The 17,487-nt window shown below is 41.9% G+C and overlaps 1 protein-coding gene across 2 annotated transcripts in view; it reads left to right on the forward strand.

The window, feature by feature from the left end:
- Window positions 1–3,785: 3,785 nt before the first annotated feature.
- Window positions 3,786–17,487, forward strand: part of LOC112867061 (protein lifeguard 1-like) — a 31,769-nt gene continuing 18,067 nt past the window's right edge. The window contains exons 1-3 of one of the 2 annotated variants that reach the window (XM_086696433.1): window positions 3,786–3,883; window positions 4,010–4,148; window positions 7,610–7,878. In XM_086696433.1, coding sequence (XP_086552559.1) covers window positions 4,147–4,148; window positions 7,610–7,878 — 271 coding nt within the window. In that variant the 5' untranslated portion in view covers window positions 3,786–3,883; window positions 4,010–4,146. Of the gene's footprint in view, window positions 4,149–7,609; window positions 7,879–17,487 lie in introns of both variants that reach the window. The other variant, XM_025930041.2, reaches the window with a different exon arrangement.

Here is a 17,487-nt window from a genome sequence, read left to right on the forward strand (position 1 = left end):
TTTAAAGCCTACGATGTCAAGCATGTGTTCATTAGCTGTTGGGTGTTGATGTCGTCACATGCCCTGTAGCCTCTGATCTTGAGCACTCCACTGAAAGCGTGAGAGTGTAAAGGCAAATAACTGGCTTGGCTTTGTTGGAAACACTTTTGACCAGGAGGACCTTCAGAAAGGGTCTTGGGACCTCCCTGGGCCACACTGGTGAACAGCTGACCTAGTACGAGGGCATCATGACAAGCCAGCCCCCTTCTTATTAATATTGCTAGTCAAACAGGCTTCACCAGGTAAAGGGGTCTCTGCTTTTCAGCCTCACTTCATAGTGTAGTGGTTGCATACCTGTCTTCAAGATCCTGGGTTTTCTAGGCTTGATATACTTGGAGAGATCTCAATGAGTATGTTGGTGGCATCTCCCAAGGAGAAAAAGAAGAAAACTATACTGAAAGGCTACGATATCACAAAATCTCATTTAGTGCTTATGACAACCCTGAAAGGAGTTATTATCCCTATTTTATTGTTAACTGATGATTAACAGAGGATCATGATTTGGACCCACTGCAGGCACATAGCCTCTGCTCTGGCACCACATCTGGAAAGACCTTAAAAGCAGCCCAGGGTCCAGGCTGTGGCTCAGGCATTCTTGCTCTGAGTCTAGGTTTCCCCAATAGTAGAACAAAATATCAACTGCTTTCCAGGACCGTTCTGGGGATTAAGACCAAGTGTAAAAATGGTTGAGAAAAATAGGTAAAGACTAATGTCTCCTCATTTTAGAATAGTGCATTCTGTGAAGGGCACCTAGGTGGTAAATTTCACGCCCCCTAATGCATCTCTCCGTCTCCTAATGTACTTCTCTTTGCAGTTCATCTGCAGATTACTCCCTCTCTTGCACTGAGAACCTTGACCCCTGGATCACCAGCTTCCTCTCCACCATAGGACACCATCCTGGGTTGGGTCAACATCCACATGTGTGAAAACACCCAACGCTGTTTCCTCCATTCCTCCTCAGCCCATATCTCCATCTCCTGTTTTTGTCAGCTCCTACAGCTCCTGGTCATCTCCTTCTGAGATCATCAGGAAGAACTACATTTCCCTCCCTTTTATCACAAAGTAACTCTGGCCACCAAATCAAGAAATAGAACATTACCACCATGAAAGCCCCTACTTGCCCCTTATCCAGAAATGACCAGGGTATTGGCCTCAGACACCATAGATTTTGTAGATTCCTCTTGTTGGGTTAAGAAAGTTGCCTTCTGGTTCTACTTTCATCAGAAATGTATAAAGTTTTATCACATAGTTTTCTCTATGAGATGATCACAATGTTTTTTCTTCTTTATCAATGTGTGGATAACACGGGTAGATTTCTGAATGTTAAACTAACATTACAACTCCTGGAATGAATCCAACTTGGTTGTGATACACCATCCTTTTCACATATTGCTGGATTTGGTTCAGTAATATTTTTCAAATTTTGTGTCTATGTTCATGAGATGGGCTTATAATTTCCTTTCTTGTAATATCTTTGTCAAATTTTTGCATCAAGATTATGTTGGCCAAAGTAAGGACTTAGGATTTCATTCTGAGTGACACATGACTATTTGAGGCTCTTCTATGTGCTTATATGAAGATAAAGGAAAGAAAGCAGTTTATAAAACAGTGTATAAAATATGATCATTTTGCATACATTTGAAAGCTATATGTGTGTGATGAGTATGTGTGTTAGTCGTTTAGAAAGAAAACTTGTCAGTTGATGGTAACAAAATTGGTGAGGGAGACTTTCACGTTTCATTTTGCATTGTTTGAATTCTTTTCACCACATCGTGTGTTCCTTTTATTTTATTTTTTTTATTAAAAAACGTTTTTAATGTTTATTTTTCAGAGAGCAAGACAGAGCATGAGCAGGGAGGTTAAAGAGAAAGGGAGACACAGAATTCGAAGCAGACTCCAGACTCTGAGCTGTCAGCACAGAGCCCAATGTGGGGCTCAAATCCACAAACTGTGAGATCATGATCTGAGCCGAAGTCGGACGCTTAACCGACTGAGCCACCCAGGCACCCCATGTTCCTTTTCTTTTAAAAATAGAGAAAGTATCAAATGGGAAAAAAGGAAACACAGGCAGTTTTTCAGCCCTTAAAATCCTCTCCCAGCTGGAGATAGTGTGCAGTGGATTGGGTCTAGTTCAAGGACTGGCAGGCGGCTCTCCTCCTGTGGCTCAGGTCATTGTCTGTAAAGCAAGGATGGTATTGCCCACCTTAGGGCTGTGTGAAGATTTGATCAGTTCTTGTACTTGGTTCGTAGTTCTAAGTCAATAAGTGGGGCTTCTCCCCCAAGCAGCAAAGCTGTCAGTCCTGTGCAGACGTACTAAAGTGTAACAGAGTGGTGTGCTGTGGGGACAAACTGGGCTGCTAGGCAGAGAAGGTGATGCGGTCAGGGGTGGAGAGACGAGTCAGGAGGTGAGGGAAATGGGTGGGAGAAAAGAACTCAGGAAGGCAACTCGATGTAGGCTGTGACCCAATCCCCTGCTTCCTCACGGGTGCCTCGGTAAGAGCAAGAGCCACAATTGGCCAGGCTTGGCTCCCTGAGCTGCTAGAGGAGAGGTCTGAGACTAAACAAAGACAGAGAGAGACACCCAGCCTGAACCCAAGCGAAGGGTTCAGTTGTTGCCCACAGAGACAAGATGTACCTACGGGGATGCTTGAGAAAATTCTGTTCATGGTGTGTGTGTGTGTGTGTATGTGTGTGTGTGTGTGTGTGTGTGTGAGAGAGAGAGAGAGAGAGAGAGAGAGAGAGCTTTGAAGAGAGAAATAAATACTTCCTAAGGTCTTAAAGTTAACACTAAGGGAAAGGAATAAAGCTTAATTCCCCAGGGAATTATCAGTGTTGACAGTCTAATTTGCATGGTTCATTCATTTAAAGTCTTAAAATTAAAAAAAAAGAGAGAGCAGATGCATAAAATATATCACAGGTTGGTTTCAAAGAGAATGCTATTCATCCCAGTGAATACAGGCAGCGTGGAACTCCTTGACCACTCATACCTTTGTCCTTTACATCTCAGATGCAGAGCACCTGAGTCCCCACTTACTTACCTGTCAAAGGAGGATAATAAGAGCATATACTTCACAGGGTCAATGTGAGCATTCAGTGAGTGAGTACATGTGAGACTGTAAACAACTTCTGCATCTGATAAGTGCCCAATTTATTAATGTTGATTCTGAGGCCAATAAGAAAAGAGGAGGAGGAGGAGGAGGAGGAGGAGGAGGAGGAGGAGGAGAAAGAGGAAGAGGAGGAGGAGGGGGAAGTATTTCTTTTGACCAGGTTGGTCAAGGCATTAGTTCTACTCCCCCCTGACATGTAACCTTGGGAAAACATAGTTAACTCAAGTTGTCAACTGACGACAAACTAGGGAGAGAGATTGTGGACGAGACAGAGATGGTGCAGGAGAGGAGAGCCTAGGCAGATACTCTTGCTGACCTTTCCCTTTGTCATCCTCAGGAGAGGCATCCTGATGTCCACATTCCTCCACAGACACACCTTCCGTGTCATAACCTAATACAGTTGTACGTGTGTCCCATGGCTCCCACCCCTGCGCCTGGAAGCCTTGGACCAAGGTTTTAGGACTCTCCTTCACCTGTAGTTGGTTTTGGAGGTTCAGGGGTAGGGCCTCATTGAGACTCAGGACACAGCACATCAGCCATGACCCTTTAACCACTGTGAGTCTAAGCATAGACTTGACTCAGAGCCCCTCTCCTAGGCAGCAGGGACTCTGTCCCACCCCAGGCTCCAACTGCCACTCCCCTAACTGTCACTCAGAACTTCCCTTCTCAGCCTCAGGGTCTGCCTGTCCTTTGGATGACCTCTGGTTTAGGAGACAAGAAAGCTTTCTGAGGACCAGGTGAATGCCTTGTTCTAAGATTAAGGCAAGGCTGACTGTAGTTTCAGGAGAAGAGCTCAGCTGCCTTTGATCTTTGTTAGTTTGTTTTTGTTTTCAAGTGCTTTGAAACTCTTGCTACCTCCCCAGCTTCTTATTTGCAGGACTGCCTGGGAGGAAACCAGCTCGGGTATTGAAGCAGCTTTCAGTGCTTGTGGGAGGACCGTTTTCCTCAGAGGAGCTCCAGACTTTATCAACACAGAGAAGTCTTTCTTTTTCTCTTCAAAATGTAAATATCTTTTTTTTTATATAAATAATAAATGCTCATTATAAAAATTCATACAACTCAGAGTGTATTCCCCAACTCTGCTCTGTTAGAGATAAACATACTAACAGTTTGTAGTATATGTTTTCAGTCTCTGGAAATTGTGCGTGTGGTGTATATAATTCAAAAGTGTATCGTAGTGAACTTATGGCATGAATCCATATATATCTACCTTTTCTTTGCCAAAATCAATCTAACCATTTCCTTAATGGCTGATATTTAGTCTGTTTTAAAATTTGGGGCAGTAACAGTGAATAAGGTAATGAGCTCCCTTATACCTGTATCATTGCCTGTTCAGATATTTTTACGGGATAACCTCCTGAAAATGTAATTGTTGGGCATTTTGAATCTGATGCTGCCAAATTACTACAAGAAAAAGCTTTACATAGCTGCCAACTCCCTGAGGTTATCTCAGGGCTGACTTCGCCACTGGGCACAATAGGCATGTTGCCTAGGGTCCACTGTCCTTTTAGGGGTCATGAAAAAATTTTAATTTCTTTTAAAATCAGAAAAAAAAATGAATAAAAAATATACAATTAATCCAGCCTGGATTGTACTTTTTTTACACTAGTGCAGTCATAAAATGTATATTTTAATATTTTTTGTGTGGAGGGGGATCCCCAAAAGCAAATGCACGTAGGACCCCCACAAGTCGTAATGTGGCCCTAGGTTATCCATTTTTTCTATACCCTCGTGACTCTGAGATTTATCTTTTTAGTTTTCACCAGTCTTTTATGCAAAAAACAAAAACCACAATTGTTTTTACTTGAAGACTGTTCACAGTTGTTTTTTTTTTTTTTAATTTTTTTTCAACGTTTTTTTATTTATTTATTTATTTTTGGGACAGAGAGAGACAGAGCATGAACGGGGGAGGGGCAGAGAGAGAGGGAGACACAGAATCGGAAACAGGCTCCAGGCTCCGAGCCATTAGCCCAGAGCCTGACGCGGGGTTCGAACTCACGGACCGCGAGACCATGACCTGGCTGAAGTCGGACGCTTAACCGACTGCGCCACCCAGGTGCCCTCACAGTTGTTTTTACTTGCACTTCTTTGGATATTTGTGAGGGATTATCCCCTAAGTTCACTGACCATGTAACTTTCCCTTGTGAATTTCCTATTTATATTCTTTTCTCATCTTTCTGTTGAATTGCTCATCTTTTCCTTGTTAGAAACTTTTCACAGTAAACATTGCAAACTTTATTTTCACAATTTTGCATTTCAGACTTATTGGTATCTTTTTATAATGATATTTTAAGTGTTTTTGTACCCCAGATTTAGCAAGCCTTTCTTTTATGGTATCATTCTTCCAAAGGCCTATGAAGATTTTTTTTGATATTTTCTTATAGAATATCTATGGCTATTAGATATTGTATATTTTATGAGAGATTATAATATCTTTAATTCATCTGGAATACATTTTTGTAAAAGATGTGAAATGGTTCTTAACTTTGTTTTCCATGCATAGCTAATTGTTCCAACACCATGGGACAATAATTTCAAACTCCACCTTCATCAGATTTTAAATTCTCATATATACATGGGTCTATTTCTTACATGTCTTCCATTCCATCAATCCATTTATCTATTGATGTGCTAACACCACACTTTTAATTCTATAGCTCCATTATATTTTGGTGTTTGATAAGGTAAATCGCTACTCCCCACCTTCCCATAATCCTTCTCTTTCAATTTTTTTGATTATTCTCATATATTTACTCTTTCTGATGAACTCTAGAGTTAACGTTTTCAAGTACTAAAAAAAAAAAACTCAATGAATTTTGTAAAATTTAGAGATTAATTTGAAGAGAAGGACATCTTTACAAAATAGAATCTGTCTCTCCAAGAGTGTGGTGTTCTGTTCAGACCTTCTGTTTATGCCATTCCCAGTTGGTCTATGGTTTGCCCAATCCCTGGCCCTCTCAACAATCTACTCAGACTTTGTGGGGCAGAAGGCCAGCAGCAGGGGCTTGTCTGAGTCTTCATGTCCTCCTGAGGTTAATGGTGGGGGGCATTTATTTGCCACTTTTGGTTCATTTAGTACTGGTTTTCTAAGAACTGTGTTCTGCTCTAAAGCACTGTGGCGGAGCCACCGTAATCTCTTATCTGGATTTCTGGTCTCTTTGCTTCTGTTTTTGCTTATTCTGGCTCTTTCTCCACACTGTGCCTAGTGCAACCTTTCTAGTCAGATCCCCATGGTGCCCTGCTAGAGAAGCTTCAGTAATTCCTCATTGTGTTAGTTGTCTATGGCTGCTGTAACAAATTACTATAAACATGATGCCTTAAAACAATACATATTTTCATCTTACAGTCCTGCAAATCAGAAGTCCAAAATCAGTCTCATTGGGCTAAAACAAAAGTGTCAGCATTCCTTTCTGGAGATGCTAGAGGAGAATAAATGTATTCCTTATCTTTTCCAACTTCCAGAGACCTCCTGCATTCCTTGGCTCTTGGCCACTCCCTCCATCTTCCAAGACAGCAGCTCTATTACTCTGACCTCTGCTCCTGTGGTCACATCTCCTTCTGTGACTCTGATCCTCCAGCCTCCCTCTTATAGGTATAATCCTAAGGATGCTTGTGATTCAGCTGGGTCCTCCAGATAACCCTGGATCACATCCCTACATCAGAATCCTTAACTTACATCTGCAATGTTCTCTTTGCTATGGGAGGTAGCATTTGCCAGTTCCAGAGATTAGGATGTGCACCTCTTTGGGGGTGGGGGCATTTATTCTGCCTACCACAGTCATTACCTTCAGGATGAATTTGGCTTGCCAGCCCCTCACTGACCTGCCCTAACTAGTCCTCTGTCTAACCTGATTCTGCTTTGGAACCTGACCTCTCTGTTGCTTCCAGTTCTGGTCCAGGCTGATTCCCCTGCCTTTCCCCACCTCTTACTCCTACTCATCTTCCAACTTTGGCTTAAACTTCACTTTCTCTGGAAGCTTTTGACAACCTCTTCTACTTCCTGCATATTCCTCCAGATTTCATTGGGGGTTCTCATATCATCCATTGTTCCTGACCCTGCTTATTTTGCCTTTTATATATGTGTTTTTTAATATGAAGTTTATTGTCAAATTTTGCCTTTTATATTGTTTGGTTATCTTCTCTTCCAAAATATAAGCACTTTGAGGGCAGAGGTGATGAGGACAGCTGCACACTTGGCACATAAGAGGGAGATTATTAAGTCTTTGCTGAATGAATTTATAAACATTAATTTTATAATAGAATGCAAGTTATTTTACTCCATAGACCTCATCTTAAAAGTATTCATCATTCATCCAATAAATATTTGTTAAGTACTGACTTGGTAAGTACTGAGCTAAGGCAGTTAAAATTAAGAAAAAAAAATTCCTTGAATGGTATGAGGATGCTAAGGTTGTAGTGGGTTCATGAGCACAAGGACTTAAATAATGATTTTCGTCCTTCAGGAAAATGGACTTGGACGTCAGTGAACCAATAGACTTTAGTTCTGGAGATCATCAGCGTCTGGTTCGGAAAGCAGTAGATAGTAACGTCCAGACCAAGTCTAGTGCCTCCACAAGTTCACCTTCATCTGAGCCACAAAGAAATCATGGAGAACCACATGCAAAGACTAGAGAGCCCATGGATAGCTATGTGGTACAGATTTCAGAGGATACCACCCCAGGGTTCAGCAATACTTTAAGCCATCCGTTCTCAGATTCATCAATCCGCAGAGGTAAGAATAAAGAAATTAACTTTTTGGAACAGAAAAGCAAGTGTTCTCTTAAAATGTTTCCAGAGTGGACTGTTAGAAGACTTAACTTTGCCTTTACTGTTTCCAAGTCCTACTTTACCATGAAGCATGATGTAGGGCCATGATGTAGATGGCCCCAGAGTGGTCCAAGGCATTCAGAAATTCATCACAAACATATTATGGGGAATAACTTGTGGTTCCCTTGGGATATATGAATTACTCATTGATTGTGGAATGTTGTTACCTACATACAACGTGATGCCATGATCCTGTCTTGAGTTTTAAAGCATACTAATTCAGTGCCCTAGACATTAATTTTGTATAGGAAGTATATTCAGTTGTGAGCAACAGGAACCTAAAACACTATGGCTTAAATAAATATTTCTTTTCTCTTTCATGAAATGGGAAATTTGAAGGTAGGCAGTTCAAGGCAAATGCTGCAGGTCCCCAATGATCACTTTGTCACACTTAGACCTTCTTAGGGCCTAGACAACTTAAAGGTGGACTGTGAACTTTGAATCCCATTGCCGACTCCCTGTGGCCCTCACCCCCCATCTTGTGGCTGGAAAGATGCCTTTTGGAGCTCTGGCCTTCCAGATAGGGAAAGGCAAGGGCAAAGAAAGGCCATGGCTGGTCTGCCGCCTTGACAACCGCAAGAGGTGCCATTCATGGGTCTCCGATGTCCTGAGAGTCAGCCAAATCTGACCTCTATTGAGAGGCTTTCCCAGAAACCACACCCACGAATTTCCAATCTCCTGTCATTGACCCTACCAGGATCATGTGGACACCTCCACGTGTAGGTCTTCAGTTGGGCCCATTGCCATCTTTAACAAGATTTGGGGTGGATAGTGATGGAGCCAGGGAGAATGGATGTCACTAAGCAACTAGTCACCTCTGCCACGGGTACCAATCTTTCATCACCAGGTGTTGTGCAAGAGGAATATTTTTGCATTTGGTCCTTACAACAACCCTGTGAATGAAGTCATTGTAGTGTTATTTAACAGATGAGGGAATCAGGTTTAAGGGGTTATATTGAAAACATATGTAAAGCCTCCTCACCACTGTTAGAGTTAATCATTTGCCTCTCCTGGAGGGCAGAGGCTGGGGCCTTTCCCGCTTAAAAAAAAAAAATTATATGGTATATTGACAGCACTATGGAAACAAAGGAAAAATACAGCAGGGTAATGGATTAAAAGTTATGGTAGGGGTGCCTGGGAGGCTCAGTAGGTTGAGCGTCCGATTTTGGTTCAGGCCATTATCTCATGGTTCGTGGGTCAAGCCCCACTTAGGGCTCTGTGCTGACAGCTCAGAATCTGAAGCCTCCTTCAGATTCTGTGTCTCACTCTCTGCCCCTTCCCTGCTCATGCTCTGTGTCTCTCACTCTAAAAAATAAATAAACATTTAAAAAAAAAGTTAAGGGGCTGGGGGGCTATAATTTTTTAAAGCAGCTTTATACAATTTATATATCATAAATTCACTCCTTTTAAATGTACAATTCAATGATTTTTAGCATATTTACAGTTGTGCAACCACAAAAAGAAACCCATATCCATTAGCAGTCAGTCACCCCTCATCCCATCCTCCCCCTGGCCTCTGACAAACCACTAACCTACTTTCTGTCTCTATGAATTTTTGTATTCTGGATATTTCATATAAATGGGATCCTACAGTATATGATCTTCTGTGATTGCCTTGTGCTTAGCATAATGTGTTCAGGGTTCACTCATGTTGTAGTACAGGTCACTACTTCCTTCTCTATGATCATATAGTAGTCTATGGCTTGGATAGAACACATTGTGGTTATTTTGTAGCAGGATTCTCACAACAGAGAGTCCAGACCCTGAGGCTTTTCTTTCTAGGAAGCAACTTTATTCCTGCCAGCACCACTCAGTTGTGTTCTAACCCGAAGAAATGAGCCCTGAACGCCACGTGGAGTAGTTTTTTATGTATTTTTCACTTCTTTGTCTCCCATATATGGTAAAACACAAACATGTAGTCTGATTAAGTGGTCTCATGTTACAAGGTCCTGAGGGATGTTGTCAGGTAAGCGAAGAGCAAGGTTGCCTTGAGGTTTTTATTTTTTTCTTTCCTTAGGGAGGGGACCCTACCACATTCCCCCCTTTGATGCTCAGACCCCTCTATTTAGGGTCAAAGAGCATCATCTTGGTTTAGAGGTTTATATAGGCTGTCCTTCCACATTTCTAGTATATAGTCCACCTGGGGCCCGCCATTTGATAGCTGCATTGATGTTGTCCCAGGCCTCTCAGAGATGAGAGAAGTTAGACAAGGAGTGGGGATCTGGCTCAAGGTGATCTGAGTCCCCCACCATTGGGTTTTTCAGGCAGTTGAGTTAGAAAATGTTTGGCCTAGGCATGTTAAGTTTTTAACAGAGATGACGATGAGCTTTTTTCACACTAAGCAAGACAGTTTTTTTTCAATAATTGACCTTTTGAGAAGTCAAACCCTGATAGTAGGACTGGGGTATTTTGTTTTACTATAAGTTTGTGGGGATCTAACTTTTTTAGTTTTTTATGGCCTTTGTTTCGCCATGTTGGTACCAACGAAGTATCCTATCCACAAAAGGAAGGTGAGTGTTAACAGAAACACATTTATCACATTTATCACATTACTTATCACATTTTTAGCTGGCCGGAGCGGCCTCAGCCCATCCTATAGCAAAGAGTAGAGCAAGAATCATAATAATAGTGAGAAGCAAGGTGTGACAGTGCATCACAGTAAGGAAACATAGAAGATAAGGACAGTCTTTTGTTTCACTGGACTGTTGATTCCTCAGGCTTTTGCCCTGGGTAGATTAGTCAGCTTCTGGAGTGACTAAAGCGGGGCTGCCGTCTCCTGGAGCCTCCGGAGTTGCAGACCGCTTCTTCCATATGGTGAGCTTGCACAGCATTGATAGATCAGGAATGCACTCCCAGTTTTGAGATTCCAGCTTCACTCTGCTGTAGTGAATCCAGGGACCCACTTCAGCGATCGGTACTGCAGTAGGGGTGAACAAAATGACAGTGAATGTGCCCCTCCAGAGGGGTTTTAGGGGTTGGACATTTCATTCCTTTATCCATGTTGCATCTCCTGGTTAAAAGGGGTGAGTGTCTGTGGTCAGATTCACATGTAATCGCTCCCTGACCCAGTGGTCTAAGGTGGTTAAGGTAAAGCCAAGGGCCCGCTTCTGTTGTCTTAGGGTTAGATTGTCTGTCTCATTTAGATCCCCCTGCCTTATGCCCTTGATAATGGGGGGAGGGCACCTATAAAGGATTTTATAAAGGGAGAACCCCATCTGCTTCTTTAGCCTCCCACTGCAGCCGCAGTCTGCCTCCCTGGATGGCCCTTATATTTCCCTCCCTAATGTAACCCTTTCCCTATTTATTTCTCCCCTCGAATAGGGCCTGTAACTGCTGTTAGGGAACAGGGGCAATAACTGTTCTGGCTTCTCCAAGCTGGTAAGGGATGGTGTAGGGGTATAGCAGTTAGAGTCTACCCATGGGTCAGTCAAGTGGCCCACAGTGTGGTTTTACAGGAAGGCTGGCAGGCATGAGGTGGCATAAACATTAGCAGACACAAAGAGAAAAACACAAAGTAAAGATTATACTGACCAATAAGATGGCATCTTAATGTCTACAGTTTCCAAATCTGTCAAATAATCTAGGAGAGACCCTGACTTTGTAAACAATATATGTCAGGGAATCTCTCATAACCCAAGTGATGGAGAAGCAGGAGCAGTAAGTAATCAATGGTGGCTCTATTTCCAAGACTTTGGCCCTAACTGAATTAAAAAAAAATTTTTTTAAGCATCTAATGCTTGTAAGGTGTTACTTAGAGTTTTGCTGAGTATATGCAGTTTGTTTTATTTTGAGTTGTAAAACTTTTTCAAGAGCCAGGAGTTCTACTAGAGAAAGAGTCAAGGTAGCCATTAACCATTATTAATTTGTAAATTTTCAGTTAAGCCAAACCTGGGTATTATTTTATAAAGCAGAATTTTTATTACTTTTTGTCCCTTTTCTATCTTGTAGGGGAAAGCCTTTACCCAACTAGTAAAAGTATTAACCCCCACAAACAGATACTGGAATTTTTTTTTTTTTTTTTTTTTTACTTTGGCATCTGAGTGAGACCTTATTGTTAGTCTTTCCTGGATAGTCTCCAGTTCCTTGATTGTCTGGGAGAGCAAGTTTGTGGTTGAAAGGATTGTTTTTAAGACATACTTTACAGCCTGAAACTACTTGCAGAATTCTCCTTGACAAGTTTTTTCGAGTAAACATCCTTTGGGCCATTTGATAAGTTTTGTCCCTCCCTAAATGAAAGGCCTGGTGCTGTATTTTAATAATCTTTTGCTCTGTGAGCATGGTAACAGTAATTGCCCTGCTCTGTTTGTAACCATTCCAAGGACTGGAGACAGTGTCTAGAAGTCAGGCCCCAGTTTATTTGGGGAGGGGGGTGCAGAGAGTAGGTGGGATTGAGTCTCCTTTAATAATTCATATAGGAGCAAACTATTTTCCTGAATCCTGTTATCTATAGCCTACAATATCCAGTAATTTTCAAAAGCTCACATAATGGTTTATCTGTCTGGAGTTAGTAGCACCCTAGTCTCTAATTTACTTACAATGTCCCTTTCTAGCTATGGAGTAAGGCTCTCTGGCATTATGAGAAAAGAATGAGAAGAAATTAGATTTCCCCATCTACATCCCAGGGGCTGAGAGAAAAATTTAGTTAGAAGTTTCCAGAGGTCACGTTTGGGTAGTCGGCCTGGAGTGGAAAGGAGGACAGAAAAGGTAGCTCTGGTGTTAAGAAGGAAATCAACCAGTTTTTCCTTCTATATTTAGAGTTACCCAAGGCTCTGGGTTTCTGATAGACAGTTGGTTTAGGGGAGCCTATGTGAAGAGCCCCAGGCCCTGGTTAGTCCCTTCCAGGGACATTGGTTATCTGAGCCCTGACAGATAGAGGTCCCCGAGGACATTCAGATCTCCAGTGATTGTTTCTATACAAGGGGCATGGATTATGGGGTTTTCATTTCGGTTGTCCCCTCTGAGGATGTTCTCATTTTAGTGCTCTGAACGGCCATATAAATGGCACTTGGTGCCAGGACCACAGGAAGTCCGGTCTGACATAGTACATAAGGCCACAACTAAGGCCTCAGACTTTTTTTTTTTTTTTTTTTTCCGGCCTCCTTTTCTGTTTTGTTTGTAATATACCCAATTGGCAGCTCATAAGAGCTCCTCCAAGGATCCCTTCAAGGCCAACAGCCAATTTTTTGCATTTTCTCTGAATATCTAGGGCTGATTGAGTGACAAATTTGTCCTTTAAAATCATCTCGGGGCGCCTGGGTGGCGCAGTCGGTTAAGCGGCCGACTTCAGCCAGGTCACGATCTCGCGGTCTGGGAGTTCGAGCCCCGCGTCAGGCTCTGGGCTGATGGCTCAGAGCCTGGAGCCTGTTTCCGATTCTGTGTCTCCCTCTCTCTCTGCCCCTCCCCCGTTCATGCTCTGTCTCTCTCTGTCGCAAAAATAAATAGACGTTGAAAAAAAAAAAATTAAAATCATCTCAGCCTTAGGGGTGTCAGGGGAGATAGCCATATATTTGATGAGAGCCTCCCTCAACCTCTCCAGGAAGGCCATTGGGCTCCCATTTTGTGTTTGTAAAATAGTGGCTAATTTAGCATAATTTAAAAGCTAGATTTCCTTAAAATTTTTTTTCTCAAAACATCTATCTCATTAAGAGTCTGATTTAACAAAAGCATTGTATCTTTCCAGGTCAACTCAAAAAAATATGTAATATTCTGGAAAGGCTTTATATGCTTATCTGATCAGAAAATTTACCTAGATCTCCTATTATCTGTCTTAAACCTTGTAATGTAAAAGTTTTTTCTTCTGGCATTCTAGCTTCCTGTAAGGGAAACATGCCTGTTACATCACAGGGAGGGCCTGGATAAGGTGGGTAGCCGGGAGCAGAATTGTATTTTTTTTGATTGATAGATAGATAGATAGATAGATAGATAGATAAAGGACCTGAAGAGGAGGAGGTTGAGGTGGAAGACTTCCCTTCCTCCTTCTCTAGGTCTGTTTTGGGTACAGGTAAGGGGCCCTTAATTGTTTCCCCTCCTGATTGCTGGACTTTAGAAAGGGTTGTCATTAAATTAGGATCCACCAATATATATATATATATATACACACACACACACATATATATATATATATATATATATATATATACACACATATATATATGTTATATATATAATGTGTGTACTTATATATATGCTTCTATATATGCTTTTATATATGCTTATATATATACATACATAAGATTTTTTCTTCAGGCCCAAAAACAATGAACATAAGGGAATTCTCCCTATTTCCCTTCACATTTGTAAAACATGTCCAATTGTAGGGTTGTATTGTCATTGATATTTTCCTCTGGTGTCCAGGTTCCCTTTTCCAATTTGTATTGGGGCCAAGCCTTGGTGCAAAAGAAAATGAATCATAATGCATTCCAAAGGAGTAATGGCCTTGGTTGGGGAATTACCCATCTGTAGGAAAAAGGAAGAAAGTTGTCCCTTATCTCAATTTCCTATAGCTGGCCAGGAGAAACCTCATCTCCCTGGCCTCTTGTTTTGGCTGGCTATGCGACTGGCAGCCAAAAGCCCTGTCAGGCTTGTGAGGTGCTGGGAGTAGTCATTCTTACCCGGGCTTGACCTTACCTTTGAGAGCAGGCCTGGTCTTTCCAGTTTGTTTTGTTTTGTCTTGTCTTTTGTTTGTTTGTTTGTTTGTTTTTACCCCTCTGTTTCCCACCTGTAGGACCTTGGGAGTATGGACTGTGACTAAGCAAGACTTTCCTGGTTGCCATAGGATGTACTAATTTTATTTTGGCCCAACAGTAACTTATATATTGATCATTGGCCATTGAGAGAAGGGGTTAAAGAGCCAAAGTCAAGGTCTATTCCCCTGCCTTTTTCAACAATGCCCACATAAATATGTTTCAGTCATGTGGAAATCCATTTTTGGCATACAATGGGCTACGTTTAGTAAAATGGCTCTCATGTATCTTAGTAAAAGCCCTTTGTATATTATCTATCCCTCATATGGCAGAGGCATCCATTCCCCTGCTAAGTAGGAACAACACAAATATGAAGGATTTGGAGGACCGCACTAAGGGTATTGTCATTTTCCCAGCCTTTGGATCAAAGGAGGAAGAATTTTAATCTCAACCCTGTGTACTTTTAAAATCCATTTGTTTTAACCTTAGTCCATCCTGACCACACATAAAATTTCTTTTTAAATATTTTCCTTCACGAACATTCTACAATTTTTCCTTGCATTTAGATTTTGTCCCAAGCCATTTCTCTCCAAATAACCAGTCTCATTTAGGACAAAATTACTTTCTTTTACCTTCAACAAAAATATATTTCCATTTCTTACATCTTTCTTTCATATCTACTACTTTCTACATACAGAGTTGCTTTTCTTATTTTTATCAGTTTTAACTACATGTAGCAGAATTTTAACTCTTAGAAACCTTAGTCTTCAGTGAAAACTAAGTAGTAACCAATTGTGAACTCTATGTTACATCAGAATTTTTTTAAATGGCAAACTTAGAATCCATTAAGCACAAAGCATGTTTTTCAACAGTTCCAAATATCCTTTGTTTATTTCTGCAACAAGTCAGAAGCACAAACCTACATCTAGTAATTAGTGGTTTAGCCTCTTATCTCATTAGATATCGAATGAATTCAATCTCAATTTAGCATGCATGCAAGCAAAACTTTAACATTTTAGGTTACCAAAGACTTTAAAAGCTATCTTAACAATTACCCATGAAAACTTAAGAGACTGACAAAATTAACTGTCACTTTAAGTCATCCTTTTGTTAACAAATTCGAACAGAGATAACATGAGCTTATTTGACCCTCAGCAAATCAAGGTAGAATAAAAGTTTTTTCAATGTTGATAAACATCATCTATCTCAAACCAACAAACTTAAATTAGCTTAAACACTGAATACGTTTTACTTGAGTCCACGTAAGACAGTTTGTTCCCCTTGGTTAATTTTTACCTGCAACGTTGGTGGGGAAATCTGACATCGATGGTCTTTGTTCCTGGACATCTAGGGTGGGAGGAGGAGCTGATGGTGCCTGAGGCATTGAGGAGCCAGTTGTGCCAGCCGCCCCCCAGGTGGTGCAGAAACAGGAGCGGGGAAGGGAAGGCAGAAGAGACAGGTGCCAGCGGAAGGCAGAGAAGAGAATTCCCAGTTTTAAATCTTGGCAGCTCAGACAGAGGAGCAGACTCCAGGTTTCTTTTGTTTTGTTTGCCACCAGTGGAACGAGACAGTCCATGTCAGTCCTGAGAAGACAGGGAATTTCCCCAAAACAAAAGGAGTTTTGGCAGCTGCTTGGGAATATTCCCTCAAGTCCCTGTTCTGAGGTAGAATAACCAGAGACAGTTGGCTCAAACTATAGTCCTTGACCAAGGAAATGAAGGAGACACAAGTCCCCATACACAGTCACACGGCGACTCCAACCTGCTGCCCAGCACCAACACCTTAGTGTTGCAGCTTCGTTCCTCGTCCCTTGTGGAACTACTAGTGCACCTCTGGGAAGTGATCAGGCTCCCCTTCTGCCTCTTACGGGCAGGTCTGCCAAAACGAACCTGGGTTCTTAGAAGGCTGATGGGCATCCCTGAGCCGGTTCCTGGGCCTCTTGGGTTCCATGAGCACATACAGAGGTTATTGCCCCGGTGTGCCAGGAGGGCTGGTCTCCTGTGGATCAAGCGGACTGCTGGCACCAGGTGAGGCTGCCTCTCCTGGCACCCCGAGGTTTGCAGCCCCGGTGGCAAAGGAGGTGGAAATGCACTGTCTGAATCCCGGACGAGCCCCCCAGTAATGTAGCAGAATTCTCGTACAGAGAGTTGTAACACTGAGGCTTTTCTTTCCAGGAAGCAACTTCATTCCTGCTGGCACCGCTCAGTTGGGTTCGTACCCAAAGAACTGAGCCCCGAACGCCACGTGGTGTAGTTTTCTATGTATTTTTTTACTTCGTCTCCCATATATGGTAACACACAAACATGTAGTCTGATTATGTGGTCTCATGTTACAAGGTCCCGAGGGATGTTGTCACCTATGCATATAGTCAGGTTGCCTTGAGGCTTTTTTTTTTTTTTTCTTTCCTTAGGGAGGGGACCCTACCACAATTTATCCTGCAGTTGATAGACATTTGGGTTGTTTCTACTTTTTGGTTATTATGAATAATGCTGTGGTCAATATTCATATTTGAGTTTTTGTGTAGAGATACATCTTCATTTCTCTTGGGTAGATACCTAGGACTTGCTAAGCTATGTGGTAACTCTGTTTAACATTAAGAGGAACTGCCAAACTTTTCCAAAGTGACTGCATCATTTACATTCCAACCAGCAATGTATGAGGGTTCCTATTTCTCCCAAGTCCTTGTCAACACTTCTTATTATCTATCTTTTTTTAAAGAAAAAAAATTATTTTGAGAGAGAGAGAGAGAAATCACCAATGGGGGAGGGACAAAGAGAGAGAGAGTCCCAAGCAGGCTTCGTGCTGACAATGCAGAGCCCAACATGAGACTC

Source organism: Puma concolor, chromosome A2 (assembly GCF_028749965.1).
Source record: "Puma concolor isolate L17-30 chromosome A2, mPumCon1.1.hap2, whole genome shotgun sequence".
Taxonomy (NCBI): Eukaryota; Metazoa; Chordata; class Mammalia; order Carnivora; family Felidae; genus Puma; species Puma concolor.